This window comes from Mobula birostris, chromosome 17 (assembly GCF_030028105.1).
Source record: "Mobula birostris isolate sMobBir1 chromosome 17, sMobBir1.hap1, whole genome shotgun sequence".
In the NCBI taxonomy this organism is placed as follows: domain Eukaryota; kingdom Metazoa; phylum Chordata; class Chondrichthyes; order Myliobatiformes; family Myliobatidae; genus Mobula; species Mobula birostris.
Window position 1 is genome coordinate 2,157,447 of NC_092386.1, and position 17,255 is coordinate 2,174,701.

The 17,255-nt window shown below is 42.1% G+C and overlaps 1 protein-coding gene across 5 annotated transcripts in view; it reads left to right on the forward strand.

Annotated features, from left to right (window-relative positions):
* Nucleotides 1–17,255, forward strand: part of mctp1a (multiple C2 domains, transmembrane 1a) — a 559,392-nt gene that overhangs the window by 193,173 nt on the left and 348,964 nt on the right. For all 5 annotated transcript variants that reach the window (XM_072281200.1, XM_072281201.1, XM_072281204.1 and 2 more), the window contains exon 9: nucleotides 1,976–2,106. In XM_072281200.1, coding sequence (XP_072137301.1) covers nucleotides 1,976–2,106 — 131 coding nt within the window. The remainder of the gene's footprint in view (nucleotides 1–1,975; nucleotides 2,107–17,255) is intronic.

The following is a 17,255-nucleotide window of genomic DNA, read 5'->3' on the forward strand; positions in this document are numbered from 1 at the left end:
TCGCCGTATCCTTTGATGCCCTGACTGATCAGGAAATGACCAACTTTCACCTTAAGTATACCCATGGACTTGGCCTCCACCGCACTCTGTGATAGAGCATTCCACAGATTTACTACACACTAGCTAAAAATATTCCTCCTTACTTCCATTATAAAAGGTGCCCCTCAATTTTTGGGCTGTGCCCTCTAGTTCTGGATACCCCCACCATAAGAAGCATCCGCTCCACATCCACCCTATCTAGTCCTTTAAACATCTGGTAGGATTCAATGAGGTCCCCCCACATTCTTCCAAATTCCAGTGAATATAGGCCCAAAGATGCCAAACACTCCTCATACGTTAGGCCTTTAATTCCTGGAATCATCCTCGTGAACCTCCTCTGAACTCTGTCCAATGACAACACATCCTTTCTGAGATATGGGGCCCAAAACTGTTGACAATACCCAAGTGAGGCCTCACTAGGGTCTTATGAATCGTCAACATTATCTCCTTGCTTTTATATTCTATTTCCCTTGAAATAAATGCTAACATTGCATTTGCCTTCTTTACCACAGACTCAACCTGTGAGTTAAACTTCTGGGAGTCTTGCATGAGGACTCTGAAGTCCATCTGCATCTCTGATGTTTGAACCTTCTCCCCATTTAAATAATAGTCCCCATTTAGATAATGTATCATCCTTCTGAAAAGAGGATGCTGTCCAAGTTGCATGCCATCTTGGACAACGTCTCCCATCCACTACATAATGTACTGGTTGGACACAGGAGTACATTCAGCCAGAGACTCATTCCACCGAGATGCAACACAGAGCGTCATAGGAAGTCATTCCCGCCTGTGGCCATCAAACTTTACAACTCCTCCCTTGGAGGGTCAGACACCCTGAGCCAATAAGCTGGTCCTGGACTTATTTCCTGGCATAATTTACATATTACTATTTAATTATTTATGATTTTATTACTATTTAATTATTTATGGTGCAACTGTAACGAAAACCAATTTCCCCTGGGATCAATGAAGTATGACTGTGATTACCAAAATGCAGTATCATACATTTCCCAACATTGGATTCCATCTGCTACTTTTTTGCCCATTCTTCCAATTTGTTTAAGTCCTGCTTCCTCAACACCACCTACCCCTCCACATATCTTTGTATCATCTGCAAACTTTGCCACAATGCCATCAATTCCATTATCCAAATCATTGCCAAATAATGTGAAAGGTAGTGGTCCCAATACTGACCCCTGAGGAACACCACTAGTCACTGGCAACCAATCAGAAAAGGCCCCCTTTATTCCCACTCGCTGCCTCCTGCCTGTCAGCCATTCTGTTATCTATGGCAGAATCTTTGCTGTAATGCCATGGGATTTTATCTTGTTAAGCAGCCTCATGTGTGGCACCTTATCAAGCACCTTCTAAAAATCCAAGTAAATGACACCCGCTGCCTCTCCTTTGTCCACCCTTCTTGTTACTTCCTTGAATAACTCTAACAGATTTGTTAGGAAAGATTTCCCTTTATAGAAACCAGGCTGACTTTTGACTTACTTTATCATTAATCTCCAAGTATCCCGAAACCTCATCCTTAATAATAGACCCCAACACTTTCCCAACCTCTGAGGTTGGGCTAACTGGCCTATAATATCCTTTCTTTCGTCTTTCTCCCTTCTTAAAGAGTGGAGTGACATTTGCAATCTTCCAGTCCTGTCGGTCCATGCCAGAATCAAGTGATTCTTGAAAGATCATGACCAATGCATCTGTTGTCTCTTCAACAACCTCTCTCAGGACTCTGGGATGTAGTCTATCTGGTCCAGGTGACTTATCCACCTTAACATCTTTGAGTAGGCCTGGCACTTTTCCCTTTGTACATCAAGATATTTTTGTTTGTTGCTGACATTGCAAAACTGTAGAGTGAATTTGTTCAATTATAATTTCTATGCAGCTTAAGCTAAATAAATCTAAGTATAACTTGTGCTAACATTTCCAGACAATTTTAAAAACTCTGAATCCCCAGTGGAGAGAACAATTTGATTTCCTTCTTGGAAATGAAAAGGGTGACATCATCGATATCACTGTGTGGGACAAAGACTCTTTAAAGAAAGATGACTTCATTGGCAGGTCAGTCCTGATAGTTTCATTCTTTGAAACCTCATCTTATTTTTCTGCATAATTATATATATTTAATTAGCCAGACAGGGTGACCTTGGTATTCTTAATGGGTTTTTCTCATGTTTTGATCAAAGGACATTGATATATTTAGAAGAGCTGTTGGAAATCTAGAGCAGTACACACAACATGCGGTGGAACTGTTTTGATATCCTGGGTGAAGGGTCTTGTCCTGAAAAATAACTGTGTATTCCCCTCCATAGATTCAGCCCAACCTGCTGAATTCCTCCAGCATTTTGTGTGTGTTAATATTACACTGTACGGTTCTGTGCAAAATTTTTAGGCACATAGATACAGCTGGGGCACCTAATACTTTGACACAGTACTGTATTTGTTAATATGGAGTGGAGAGCAACTTCGTAAATCTGGTGGGATCAAAGGATGCTGGGATGTCTAAATGATCACAGCTCCTACAGTTAAAGTCACAGTTCAAGGCAACACACACAATGCTGGCAGAACTCAGCAGGTCAGGCAGTGTCTATGGAAAAAGGTAATGTTTTGGGCCGAGACCCTTCTTCATGACAGTTACAGTCAAGTTTGGTTTATTGTCACTCAGTCATACACATGTATACTGCCAAATGAAACAACATTCCTCTAGACCAAGGCACACGCTACAGTACATATCATTCTCACACATAACCCTTAAAGTGATATTACCACAAATAAATGATCACACACGTAACACAGAAAGTAATATTACAATAAATAAATGATCAAATAATAAGGTCTGTTTCTCAATAAGGTGTCACCATCGAGGATGAAGCAGTCCAATTGACTGACGCCATATAAACCATCCAGCAAATCATATCCTTCATCACTGGAGCATGTAGATTAACCATCCAGCAAATCATATCCTTCATCACTGGAGCATGTAGACTGCACTGTGAACCATTTCTAACAATGTGCTGTCGTTCTACACCCAGGGAACTGTGATACCATTATCCACCAAAAAGGCACAGGCAGCTGACATGTAGTAATGACAAAGGCTGAAGGTTCTTTTCCATGTTGGACGCCATACTGATTGGGAAATAGATTACCAGTCTTTAACCATTCATCATCATCATCATCGGGTGCCATGCCCAGTTTGAGCTTTGGCTGCCATGGTCCACACACTCCTGTTTTGGGTCAAGTGGATCAATTCATTGGTATTCACTTCCAATTCTCTGGCTGCTGTCTCCATCATCATTTGTCTTTGTCTTCCTCTTGCTTTCTCCCCTTCAATCTTTCCCATAATTACCGTGCATTCTAACTCCTCTTTCCTAATCACATGTCCAATGAAGTTATGTTGCCTTTTCATGATCTCATACATTATTTCTCTTTTTGTGTTTGCTCTGTTCATGACATCCTCATTAGATATACGTTTCATCCATGATATTCTTTGCACCTCCTCAAAAACCACATCTCTGCTGCTTCAATTCATTTCCTCATGTTACTAGATAATTGTCCAACATTCTGAGCCATATAACATAACTGGATAAACGTAACAATTTGGTACTCTGAGGCGGGTTGTCATGCCTAGATTAGTGTTGGTCAGTATACTCTTCATTCTCATAAAGGTGTCTTTTGCCATCCCTATTCTTCTTTTGATGTCCAGGTCTCACCTGCCATCTGATTGTCACCCAGCTTCCTAAGTAGCAAAAGTTCTGTACTTGTTTTATCTCTTCCCCATTTATTCTCAGCCTGCAGATAGGATTCTCCTTCTTTTTGGATATCACCGTACATTCTGTCTTTTTGCAATTGATAGGTGGACCCATTTTTGCACTTTCTTCAACAATTAGATCAATAAAGTTTTGTAGTTCTTCCTCCGAACTTGTAATTAACACAGTGTTATCTGCATATCTGAAATTATTGATGTTTTCACCACCAACTTTGATTCCCAAGATGTCTCTTATTTTTTGCAATATTGTTTCACTGTACACATTAAACAAATCAGGGGAGAAAACACACCCTTGTCTAACGCCTCTCTTGATTTTCGTAAACTGACTCACTTCTCCATCTATTCTTACAGCGGCAGTTTGTTCCCAGTACAGATTTCTGATTAGGTGGAGGTCTTTCAAATCTAGATCTAGAGTTTTCTGTAATATTTCAAATAACTTATTGTGCTTCACTTTATCAAATGCTTTTGTGTAGTCGATAAAGCAAACAAACAAATCTTTTTGCACTTGAATAGCTCATTCTGATAGTATCCTTAACATCAATATTGTGTTTCTTGTACCTCTGCCTTTCACAAAACCACATTGTTCTTTACCTATTTCAGCTTGTATCTTACTTTTAGCTCTTGTCATCAAAATTCTTAGAAGTATCTTGGTGATATGACTCATTAAACTTATGGTCCTACGTAATGCACATTCTATTGCTTCAGCTTTCTTAGGAAGGGTGATAAATACTGATTTTTTTCATCTCTTCTGGTGTTATCCCAGTCTCATAAATGTCATTGATTAAATCAGTAAGTTTTTCAATTCCATAATCTTCAAGGGCGATGTTCTATTACTAATTCATCAGGACCTGCTGCCTTTCCTTTCTTCATCTTATTTATTGTATTACGAACTTCAGATTTTAAAATATTTGGACCTTCAATGTTTTTCTTAATTTCTGTTTTTTTGCCTCAATCATCTTCAAACAATTCCTGAATATACTCAGTCCATCTGTTCATAATCTCATTTTATTTCATGATAATGGTACCGTCCTTTGCTTTCAAACATCCACCTGAAGAACAGAGGAACTCTTTACCAGTGATATTCTTGATTTATTGATGTAACCTTTTTGGACCAATAATAGGGATTCTTTCTATTTGCTCTCATTCTTGGTTTAACCATTCTTCTTTGGCTTTTTGACATAAGCTTTTAACTTTTTTATCTAAGGGCTTGTATTCTATAGAATTTGCTTTCTTCCTTCTTCCTTCCTTCCATTAGATTTTTGATTTCTTCTGTCATCCATTTATTCTTTGTGCTTTTTTAATTTTTTTAGGAATCACTGACTTTGCTGATTCTAGGAATCACTGACTTTGCATCCTTCAGAGAGTTAAACTTCATTTCTACATGATTGCTATCATCTTCAACAGATTCTATTTCTAGACTTTGAAACCTATTCCTTACTTCAATTGTGAATTTTTGTCTTAAGTTTTCTTCTTTAAATAATTGCATGTAGTCAAGGGATTGTTCAGGTTTTTGCTTCTTTAGTTTTTTTAGTTTTACTTTTACATGACATTTTACTGGGTTATGGTCACTATTACAGTCTGCACCTGGATATGTTTTGCATTGAGTCACTGAGTTTCTAAGTCTTTGGTTTATAGTAATAAAGTCAATTTGATTTCTGGTGTTATCACCTGGACTTTTCCAGGTCCGCAAGTGTCTTGGATGGTTTTTAAAGTAGGTATTCATAATGACCTGATTATTCATCTTGACCCATTCTACCCATTTTTCACCTCTTTCATTTCTTTCCCCTAGTCCAAATTTTCCTATGGTATTTCCATCAGCACCTTGTCCTACTTTAGCATTTAGATCTCCCATGACAATAACAATATCTTGAGATTTGCATCCATTCTTTGCTTGTTCAAGCTCTTCATAGAATTTATCTATATCTTCATTTGTTCCATCTCTTGTCGGTGCATATACCTGTATAATTGCTAAATCAAATGGTTGTCCTCTGAATCTAACAAGGAGCACTCTTTCTGATATTGCCCAATGTCCTAAAACACTTTTTGCCATGTTTTCATCTATAAGAATTCCTACTCCATTAGTATGGGATGTTCCACAAGAATAAATTAGTGTTTTATTTCTAATCTGATATGTTCCGGTACCTATCCAACGAACTTCGTTAATTCCCATGATGTTAATCTTTAGTTTTTCCATTTCATTTATCACATTGTCTAATCTTCGTGCTTAATATAGGGTTCTTACATTCCAAGTGGCAATAATTTTCTTTTGTGTTACTTGAATTTTATGAGCAGTAGCTTGATGATGGTCGGGGATCCCCTGCTGGTCAGAATCAACCCTACCGAGCGAAGCATCTTCAGAGTTGTCTTGCAGATCCTCTTGACGTTGTTGTTGTGTGATACATTTTGTGAGTTTGACCATGGTTTTCTTAGCAAATAGCAATGGTAGTTTTCTACTGCCTACCGTTGGGCAAACTAAAGAAATTGCCATTTCTCTTCCCAAATGTTCATCCGCCTGTACTATAGCCGTTGTCATTTGAGGTTGTAGCTCATCCGCCTTCTCCGTCATAAGTTCAGTTACTGAACCTGCCGGATCTGCAGTTGGCCTTCGCTCGTATCCTGAGCAGGAACCTTTTCAGGTGCTACCGTTCCGGGTCAGAGCGGCCCTGGGAGCAATGAATGACTAAGGGGTAACTCCACTTTCCCCAAAGCTTTGAAAGTCCCCAATCAGAGCCTCATCACCGGTTGCAGTTTAGAGTCATACCCAGGACTGCTTTAACCATTACTGAATCTGAATCATATGACCATTAGACAGAGGAGCAGAATTTTAGGCCATTCAGCCCATTAAGTCTGCTGTGCCATTTCATCATGGCTGATCCATTTCCTTCTCAAACCCATTCTCCTGCCTTCTCCCCATAACCTTTCATGTCCTGACTAATCAAGAATCTATCAAACGCTGCCTTAAATATACACAATGACTTGGCTTCCACAGCTTTCGGTGGCAATGAATTCCACAAATTTAACACCCACTGGCTAAAGAAATTCTCCTTATCGTTGTCCTTAATGGATGTCCGTCTATTTTGAGGCTGTGCCCTTTGGTCCTAGACTCCCCCACTGTGGGAAATATCTTCTTCACATCTACTCTATCTAGGCCTTTCAATGTTCAATAGGTTTCAATGAGATCCCACTTCATTCTTCCAAATTCCAGCACGTACAGGCCCAAAGTTGTAAAACATTGCCCATATGATAACCCTTTCATTCCTGGAATCATTCTTGTGAACCTCCTGGAAGTTCCCACTCCCGGGTATGATCCCAGAAATGAAAGCATTAATGTATGAGGAACGGGCCTGTACTCGCTGGAGTTCAGAAGAATGAGAGGGGATCTCTTTGAAACCTTTCAAATATTGAAAGGCTGGGAAAGGGTGGATGTGAGGATGTTTCCTACAGTGGGAGGTGATTCTGTGGAATTCATTGCCACAGAGAGCTCGGGAGGCCAAGTCATTGAGTAAGTTTAAAGTGGAGTTTGATAGGTTCTTGATTAGTCAAGGTTACATGGAGAAGGCAGGAGAATGGGGTTGAGAGGGATAATAAATCAGCCATGATAGAATAGAGGAGCAGACTCGATGGGCCAAATTGCCTAATTCTGCTCCTCTGAGGTATATCTTATAATCTTCGGCCCATATGGAGCAAAAAGGCCACAGCCTGGGAAGCTGATGCAAGTCAAAACACATCAAACTTTCTCAATTGAGTTTAGTCTTTAACACTAAGGCATGGGAAATGTTCCATAGAAACTCCGAATGCCACAGCCTGCCCAATGTACTCCTCAATATTATCAAATAACATTTGACTTCAACTTTATAATGAACTATTAGGGCAGCTGATCAAAAGCTTGGTCTAAGAATAATATCTTGAAGAACATTTTAAAAGAGAAAGCCGATAGAACTTTTCAGCAGGGGATTCCAGAGTGCAACTGCTTGGCATCAAAAAACTACAGAACATGTACGTGTAGAAATTATCTGCGGTTACCAATAGCCCTCTATTTTCCTAAGCTCCATGTACCTATCCAGGAGTCTCTTAAAAGACCCTATCATACCCGCCTCCACCACCATTGCCGGCAGCCCATTCCACACACTCACCACTCTCTGTGTAAAAAAAACTTACCCATGACATCTCCTCTGTACCTACTTCCAAGCACCTTAAAACTGTGTCCTCTCATGCTAGCCATTTCAGCCCTGGGGAAATCATCTTATACACCTCTATCAGATCACCTCTCATCCTCTGTCACTCCAAAGAAAAACGGCTGAGTTCAGTCAGCCTATTCTCATAAGGCATGATCCCCAATCCAGGCAACATCCTTGTAAATCTCCTCTGCACCCTTTCTATAGTTTCCACATCCTTCCTGTAGTGAAGTGACCAGAACTGAGCACAGTACTCCAAGTGGGATCTGACCAGGGTCCTATATAGCTGCAACATTACTTCACGGCTCTTAAACTCAATCCCACAATTGATGATGGCCAATGCACGGTATGCCTTCTTAACCACAGAGTCAACCTGCGTAGGAGTTTTGAGTGTCCTATGGACTGGGATCCCAAGATCCCTCTGATCCTCCACACTGCCAAGAGTTCTTATCATTAATACTATATTCTGCCATTATATTTGACCTACCCAAATGAACCGCCTCACATTTATCTGGGTTGAACTCCATCTGCCACTTCTCAACCCAGTTTTGTATCCTATCGGTGTCCCGCTGTAACCTCTGACAGCCCTTCACACTATCCACAACACCCCCAACCTTTGTGTCATCAGCAAATTTCCTAACCCATCCCGCCACTTCCTCATCCAGGTCATTTATAAAAATCACAAAGAGAAGGGAGGCACACCACTCGTCACTGACCTCCATGCAGAATATGCAAAATGTTTCTTTCCCAGACAGGTTTACTGCCTGTATGGGAAAGAAAATTTTGTATGAAGAACAGGTCAGAGTTGAAGGAGTGTGGAGATCTATCAGGGTTTAAGGCTGGAGGAGGTGAGATGAATGAAACTATGGTAGGATTTTGAAACAATGAGAATGTTAAAGTGTTGCCCAAACAAGTGTAACAAAGGTTATCAGATTCATTGAGTCTGTGGATCGATCCTGTGACATTGGGGCAGCTTGAAATCTATTTTAGATCATGAGACCATAACGTCTAGCAGCAGCTTCAGGCCATTTGGCCCATCGAGTCTGCTCTGCCATTTCATCATGGCTGATCTATTCTCCGTCTCAGCCCCAAATTCCTGCCTTTTCCCTGTATCCCTTCAAGTACCGACCAATCAAGAATCCAATCAACCTCTGTCTTAACTACACATAAAGACTTGGCCACCACAGCCATCTGCGGCAACAAATTCCACAGATTCATCACTCTCTGGCTAAAGAAATTCTTCCTCATCTCCATTCTAAAAAGTTGCCCCCTGCCCTGCCCCCTCATTCTGAGGCTGTCTCTTCTGATCTTAAGATTCCACCATCATAGGAAGCATCCTCTCGACGTCTATTCCATCAGGGCCTTTCGTCATTCGATAGGTTTCAACGAGGTCACCCCTCATTCTTCTGAATTCCAGTGAATACAGGCCCAGAGCCATCAAACACTCTTCATATAACAAGCCATTCAATCCTGGAATCATTTCCATGAGCCTCTCCAGTGTCAGCACATTCTTTCTAAGATAAGGGGCTCAAAACTGCTCACAATACTCCATGGGACCTCACTGGTCCTTTATAAAGTCTCAACATTAGATCCTTGCTTTTATATTCTAGTCCACTTGAAAAGAATGCTAACACTGCATTTGCCTTCCTCACCATTGACCCAACCTGAAAATTACCATTAAGGAATCCTGCATAAATCCCCTTGTGCCTCAGATTTTTGAATTTTCTCTCCTTTTGAAGATAATCAACCCTTTCATTTCTTCTATCAAAGTGTATGACCATACACTTCCTGATACTGTATTCTTTTTCAATCTTTTTATTATTTTCATAGAATGAAAACATAACAAAGCAAAAATACAAGTAGTAGGAGATACATTGTTACACTTAAAATGAGTAATTGTAAAACCAAATAGTATAAATTGATGAGGCTCCCAATCGTGTAGGATAACAATGAATAATACAAAGCAAAAAAAAAACTAAAGAAAAATCATAAAAAAGAAAAAAAATAGAGATAGCTTCTTTAACTCACATGTTTTGGTCATGTCCTTTGTTGGAAAAATATTGGAAAGACATTTTTGACATTATTTCAACGGTTTTGAATATAGACTTACAACCTCATCCAATTACTGCTATCTTTGGATTACCAATGATAGATTCAAATTATTTAACCTCTTCAGCATGTAAGATGATTGCATTTCTTACTCTAATGGCTAGAAGAGCCATTTTGCTGAATTGTAAAGAGATTAACCCTCCTACTGTATTTCATTGGTTTTCACAAACTATGGTATGTTTGAATTTGGAAAAAATTAGAAGTGCGGTTTATGACCCTTCCATTAGATTTGAAAAAACTTGGAGGCCATTCATTCAACATTTTCACTTGATGTAATTTGACCATTTCCAAACTTGTTTTATTTCTCTGTGCTGTTGGTTGAGAGGAATGAAGTCGTCGACACTAAGGTTTTCTTCTTTCTCATTTTCAAGTTGTTAGTATTGCCCAAGTCTTTTAGTTTAGTTGACTAATTCGGTTTAGTTTAGCTTTTTGGGATGGGGTTTGTTTTTTTTTTCTATTTTTTCCTGACACTGTATTCCATCTGCCACTTTCTTTGCACATTCTCTAGTCTAAGTCCATCTGCAGCCTCTCTACTTTCTCAAAATTAACTGTCCCTTCACCTATCTTCATATCGTCTGCAAACTTTGTAATTAAGTCATCAATTCCATTATTCAATCAATGACATAGCGTAAATCAAATCGGTCCCAGCACAGTCCCCCCCCCCCCGCCCCCGTAGAACACCACTGGTCACCAGCAGCTAATTCAAAAAGGCTTCCTTTATTCCCATTCTTTTGCCTCCTGCCAATCAGTCACTGCTTTATCCATGCTAGTATCTTTCTTGTAACACACACAAAATGCTGGAGGAACTCAGCAGGTCAGACAGCATCTATGCAGAAAAGTACAGTTGCCATTTCGGGCTGAAACCCTTCGGCAGACTGGAGAAAAAAAGCTGAGGAGTAGATTTAAAAGGTGGGGAGAGGGGAGAGAGAAACGCCTGGTGATAGGTTAAACCTGGAGGGGGAGGGATGAAGCAAAGAGCTGGGAAGTTGATTTGTGAGATGAAGTGAGAGAGGGAATGGGAGAAGGAGGGCAGGGGGTGGGGCATTAACAGAAGTTTGAGCCATCAGGTTGGAGGTTACCCAAACGTAATATAAGGTGTTGTTCCTCCAACTGAAGTGTGGCCTCATCACAACAATAGAGGAGGCCATGGATGGACATATTGGAATGGAAATGGGAAGTGCAATTAAAATAGGTGGCCACTAAAAGATCCCACTTGTTCTGGCGGATGGAGCATAGATGCTCAGTGAAGCAGTCTCCCAATCCACGTCAGGTCTCATCGATATGTAACGCTCAGTTATATTGGTTCGTATATGTCTAGGGGAAATCCCACCCAGCACCTGCCTGAACGCTTCCCACTGAGTCGGTCGCTGCACCACTGCCACCCGAATCAATCCCAAACATCAATCATCAACCAGCACACACAGTACGTCTTACCAAGTACACTTTAGAGATATTACTCAGTCTATGAAATTGATATAAAGTCAATACAGAAAAGGAAGTAATAGGGAAAAAAAGGCGCCAGACTTATCAAAGTCCAAGTTCTTCGTGCACAACTGTTGGAGCTCAGTAAATTCCTGATGACCACCCGGATCCTGTCGACTCACAGCTTGGGACCACCTGAAGTGATCGACTGGAGCCTTTCCGCACGTCCGCCGTCCTCACCGTCTCTCCTCCGACTCCCCCTCAAAAACCCCCGTTCGCAGTCATATGAGACAGCATTATCACCCGAAAAAAAACGATGATATGAATACCCATTGGCTAATAGCACCCTGCTGTCTGTAGTAACCCAAGCAAATGTCTAGCTAGAGACTTTCTCAGCATTTAACATAACATAGAAGCATTCCCTAGTATAACATAACAAAGAAGCCATTTTAAATTTAATATACGAAAAAAACCCCATACAGATATTTAGGAGGCCACACTGGGGACACTGAACAGAGTAAACGACCCCAACAGACTCACAGGTGAAGTGTTGCCTCAGCTAGAAGGACTGTTGAGGGCCCTGGATGTTTATGAGGAAGGAGGTGTAGGAGCAGGTGTAGCACTTGTTCAGATTGCTAGGATATGTGCCAAGAGGGTGATCAGTGGGGAGAGACAAATGGACAAGGGAGTTGTGTAGGGAGTGATCCCTGCGGAAAGCAGGAAGTGTGTGGGGAGGGAAAGATGTGCTTCGTGTGGAATCCAGTTGGAGGTGGCGTAAGTTTTGGAGAATTATGTGCTAGACACGGAGACTGGTGGGATGGTAGGTGAGGACAAGAGGAACCCTATCCCTAGTAGGGTGGCAGAGGACGGGGTAAAAGCAGACGTGTGTGAAATGGAAAAAATGTGGTTGAGGGCAACATTGATGGTGGAGGAAGGGAAGCCCCTTTCTTTGTAAAAGGAGGACATTTCCTTCATTCTAGAATGAAAAGCCTCATCCTGAGAGCACAAGTGGTAGAGAAGGAGAAATTGAGAAAAGGGGATGGCATTTTTACGAGGTATAGTCCAGGTAGCTGTGAGAATCTGTGGGTTTGTAATAGATCTCGGTGGATAAGCTGTCTCCAGAGATAGAGACAGAGAGATCGAGAAAGGGAAGGGAGGTGTTGGAAATGGACCAGGTGAATTTGAGGGCAGGGTGGAAGTTGGAGGCAAAGTGGATAAAGTTGACAAGTTCAGCATGGGTCAGGAAGCAGCACCAATGTAGTTGTCGACGTAGCGTAGGAAAAGTGCAGAATGGTCTCCGGTGTAGGCTTGGAACATAGCTTTGTAACATCTGTCTTGTAATACTGTGGGCTCATTTTCTGCGTAGTCCCACTGACCTGTACACGGACCATATCCCTCCATACACCTCCCATCCATGTATCTGTCCAATTTATTCTTAAATGTTAAAAAAGAACCTGCATTTACCACCTCATCTGGCAGCTCATTCCATACTCCCACCACTCTCTGTGTGAAGAAGCCCCCCCTAATGTTCCCTTTAAACTTTTCCCCCCTCACCCTTAACCCATGTCCTCTGGTTTTTTTCTCCCCTTGCCTCAGTGGAAAAAGCCTGCTTGCATTCACTCTATCTATACCCATCATAATTTTATATACCTCTATCAAATCTCCCCTCATTCTTCTACGCTCCAGGGAATAAAGTCCTAACCTATTCAACCTTTCTCTGTAACTGAGTTTCTCAAGTCCTGGCAACATCCTTGTAAACCTTCTCTGCACTCTTTCAACCTTATTTACATCCTTCCTGTAATTTGGTGACCAAAACTGAACACAATACTCCAGATTCGGCCTCACCAATGCCTTATACAACCTCATCATAACATAAACAACAGGAATTCTGCAGATGCTGGAAATTCAAGCAACACACATAAAAGTTGCTGGTGAACGCAGCAGGCCAGGCAGCATCTCTAGGAAGAGGTGCAGTCGATGTCTCAGGCCGAGACCCTTCGTCAGGACTAACTGAAGGAAGAGTGAGTAAGGGATTTGAAAGTTGGAGGGGGAGGGGGAGATCCAAAATGATAGGAGAAGACAGGAGGGGGAGGGATGGAGCCAAGAGCTGCACAGGTGATAGGCAAAAGGGATACGAGAGGATCATGGGACAGGAGGTCCGGGAAGAAAGACAAAGGGGGAGGACCCAGAGGATGGGCAAGGGGTATATTCAGAAGGACAGAGGGAGAAAAAGGAGAGTGAGAGAAAGAATGTGTGTATAAAAATAAGTAACAGATGGGGTATGAGGGGGAGGTGGGGCATTAGCGGAAGTTAGAGAAGTCGATGTTCATGCCATCGGGTTGGAGGCTACCCAGATGGAATATAAGGTGTTGTTCCTCCAACCTGAGTGTGGCTTCATCTTTACAGTCGAGGAGGCCGTGGATAGACATGTCAGAATGGGAATGGGATGTGGAATTAAAATGTGTGGCCACTGGGAGATCCTGCTTTCTCTGGCGGACAGAGAGTAGGTGTTCAGCAAAGCAGTCTCCCAGTCTGCGTCGGGTCTCGCCAATATATAAAAGGCCACATCGGGAGCACCGGACGCAGTATATCACCCCAGCCGACTCACAGGTGAAGTGTTGCCTCACCTGGAAAGACTGTTTGGGGCCCTGAATGGTGGTAAGGGAGGAAGTGTAAGGGCATGTGTAGCACTTGTTCCGCTTACACGGATAAGTGCCAGGAGGGAGATCAGTGGGGAGGGATGGGGGGGACGAATGGACAAGGGAGTTGCGTAGGGAGTGATCCCTGCGGAATGCAGAGGGGGGGGGAGGGAAAGATGTGCTTAGTGGTGGGATCCCGTTGGAGGTGGCGGAAGTTACGGAAGATAATATGTTGGACCCGGAGGCTGGTGGGGTGGTAGGTGAGGACCAGGGGAACCCTATTCCTAGTGGGGTGGTGGGAGGATGGAGTGAGAGCAGATGTACGTGAAATGGGGGAGATGCGTTTAAGAGCAGAGTTGATAGTGGAGGAAGGGAAGCTATTATTGTCAAATATACTGAGGTACAGTGAAAAGATTGTCTTACGTAGTGCTCATACAGGTCAAATTACACTGAGGTAAAACAATAACAGAATGCAGATTAAAGTGCAACAGAGCAAGTGCAGCACAGGCAAACAACTTTTTTCTTATTCCTATTTGAAAAGAATCCATGCTTAGCTTTCCAATGCTCTGTGTAGTTTCTCAGGAGGTTTCTTGCCATTGGGATTGAGTGGTACAGCAAATGGGAATTGCTTTGTATGTATTTTGTACAAAGCTACTTTGTACTTTGATGTGTGTTGCTCATCATAACATTCCAGCTCTTATACTCAATACTTCGATTAATAAAGGCCAATGTACCAAAAGCTCTCTTTACAACCCTATCTACCTGTGACGCCACTTTTAGGGAATTTTGTATCTGTATTCCCAGATCCCTCTGTTCCACTGCACTCCTCAGTGCCTTACCATTAACCCTGTATGTTCTACCTTGGTTTGTCCTTCCAACGTGCAATACCTCACACTTGTCTGTATTAAACTCCATCTGCCATTTTTCAGCCCATTTTTCCAGCTGGTCCAAGTCCCTCTGCAGGCTCTGAAAACCTTCCTCACTGTCTACTACACCTCCAATCTTTGTATCATCAGCAAACTTGCTGATCCAATTTACCACATTATCATCCAGATCATTGATATAGATGACAAATAACAATGGACCCAGCACTGATCCCTGTGGCACACCACTAGTCACAGGCCTCCACTCAGAGAAGCAATTCTCTACTATCACTCTTTGGCTTCTTCCATTGAGCCAATGTCTAATCCAATTTACCACCTCTCCATGTATACCGAGCGACTGAATTTTCCTAACTAACCTCCCATGCGGGACCTTGTCAAAGGCCTTACTGAAATCCATGTAGACAACATCCACTGCCTTCCCTTCATCCACTTTCCTGGTAACTTCCTCGAAAAACTCCAATAGATTTGTCAAACATGACCTACCACGCACAAAGCCATGTTGACTCTCCCTAATAAGTCCCAGTCTATCCAAATGCTTGTAGATTCTGTCTCTTAGTACTCCCTCCAATAACTTACCCACTACCAACGTTAAACTCACCGGCCTATAATTTCCCGGATTACTTTTCGATCCTTTTTTAAACAACGGAACAACATGAGCCACTCTCCAATCCTCTGGCACCTCACCCGTAGACAGCGACATTTTAAATATTTCTGCCAGGGCCCCCGCAATTTCAACACTAGTCTCCTTCAAGGTCCGAGGGAACACTCTGTCAGGTCCTGGGGATTTATCCACTTTAATTTTCCTCAAGACAGCAAGCACCTCCTCCTTTTCAATCTGTACAGTTTCCATGATCTCACTGCTTGATTCCCTCAATTCCATAGACTTCATGCCAGTTTCCTTAGTAAATACAGACACAAAAAAACTATTTAAGATATCCCCCATTTCCTTTGGTTCCGCACATAGCCGACCACTCCGATCTTCAAGAGGACCAATTTTATCCCTTACAATCCTTTTGCTCTTAATATACCTGTAAAAGCTCTTTGGATTAGCCTTCACTTTGACTGCCAAGGCAACCTCATGTCTTCTTTTAGCCCTCCTGATTACTTTCTTAAGTATTTTCTTGCACTTCTTATACTCCTTAAGCACCTGATTTACTCCCTGTTTCCTATACATTTCATACAACTCCCTCTTCTTCTTTATCAGAGCTACAATAGCCCTTGAGAACCAAGGATCCTCATTCCTATTCAATTTGCCTTTAATCCTGACAGGAACCTACGAACTCTGTACTCTCAATATTTCCCCTTTGAAGGCTTCCCACCTACCAATCACATCTTTGCCAGAGAACAACCTGTCCCAATCCACGCTTTTTAGATCCTTTCTCATTTCTTCAAATTTGGCCTTCTTCCAGTTCAGAACCTCAACCCTAGGACCAGATCTATCCTTGTCCATGATCAAATTGAAACTAATGGTGTTATGATCACTGGAACCAAAGTGCTCCCCTACACACACTTCCGTCACTTGTCCTAACTCGTTTCCTAACAGGAGATCCAATATTGCATCCCCTCTAGTTGGTCCCTCTATATATTGATTTAGAAAACTTTCCTGAACACATTTTACAAACTCTAAACCATCTAGACCCCTAACAGTATGGGAGTCCCAATCAATGTATGGAAAATTAAAATCCCCTACCACCACAACTTTATGTTTCCTGCAGTTGCCTGTTATCTCTCTGCAGATTTGCTCTTCCAAGTCTCGTTGACTATTGGGTGGTCTGTAATACAATCCCACTAATGAGGCTATACCTTTCCTCTGTTTCTCAGCTCCACCCGTAAGGACTCAGTAGACAAGCCCTCTAATCTGTCCGGCCTGAGCACTGCTGTAACATTTTCCCTGACAAGCAATGCTACTCCCCCACCTTTCATTCCCCTGCCTCGATCACATCTGAAACATCGGAACCCTGGAATATTAAGCTGCCAGTCCTGCCCCTCCTGTAGCCAAGTTTCACTAATTGCTATAATGTCAGAATTCCACGTGTCAATCCACACCCTCAACTCAACCGCCTTCCCCGCAATACTCCTAGCATTGAAATATATACACCTCAGAAGATTTTTTCCACCACTCACAACCTTTCTATCAGCGGATTTGCTTGAATTTTTAACATCATTTATTTTCACCCCAGCCACAAGGTCAGCTCTGGCACTCTGGTTCCCATCC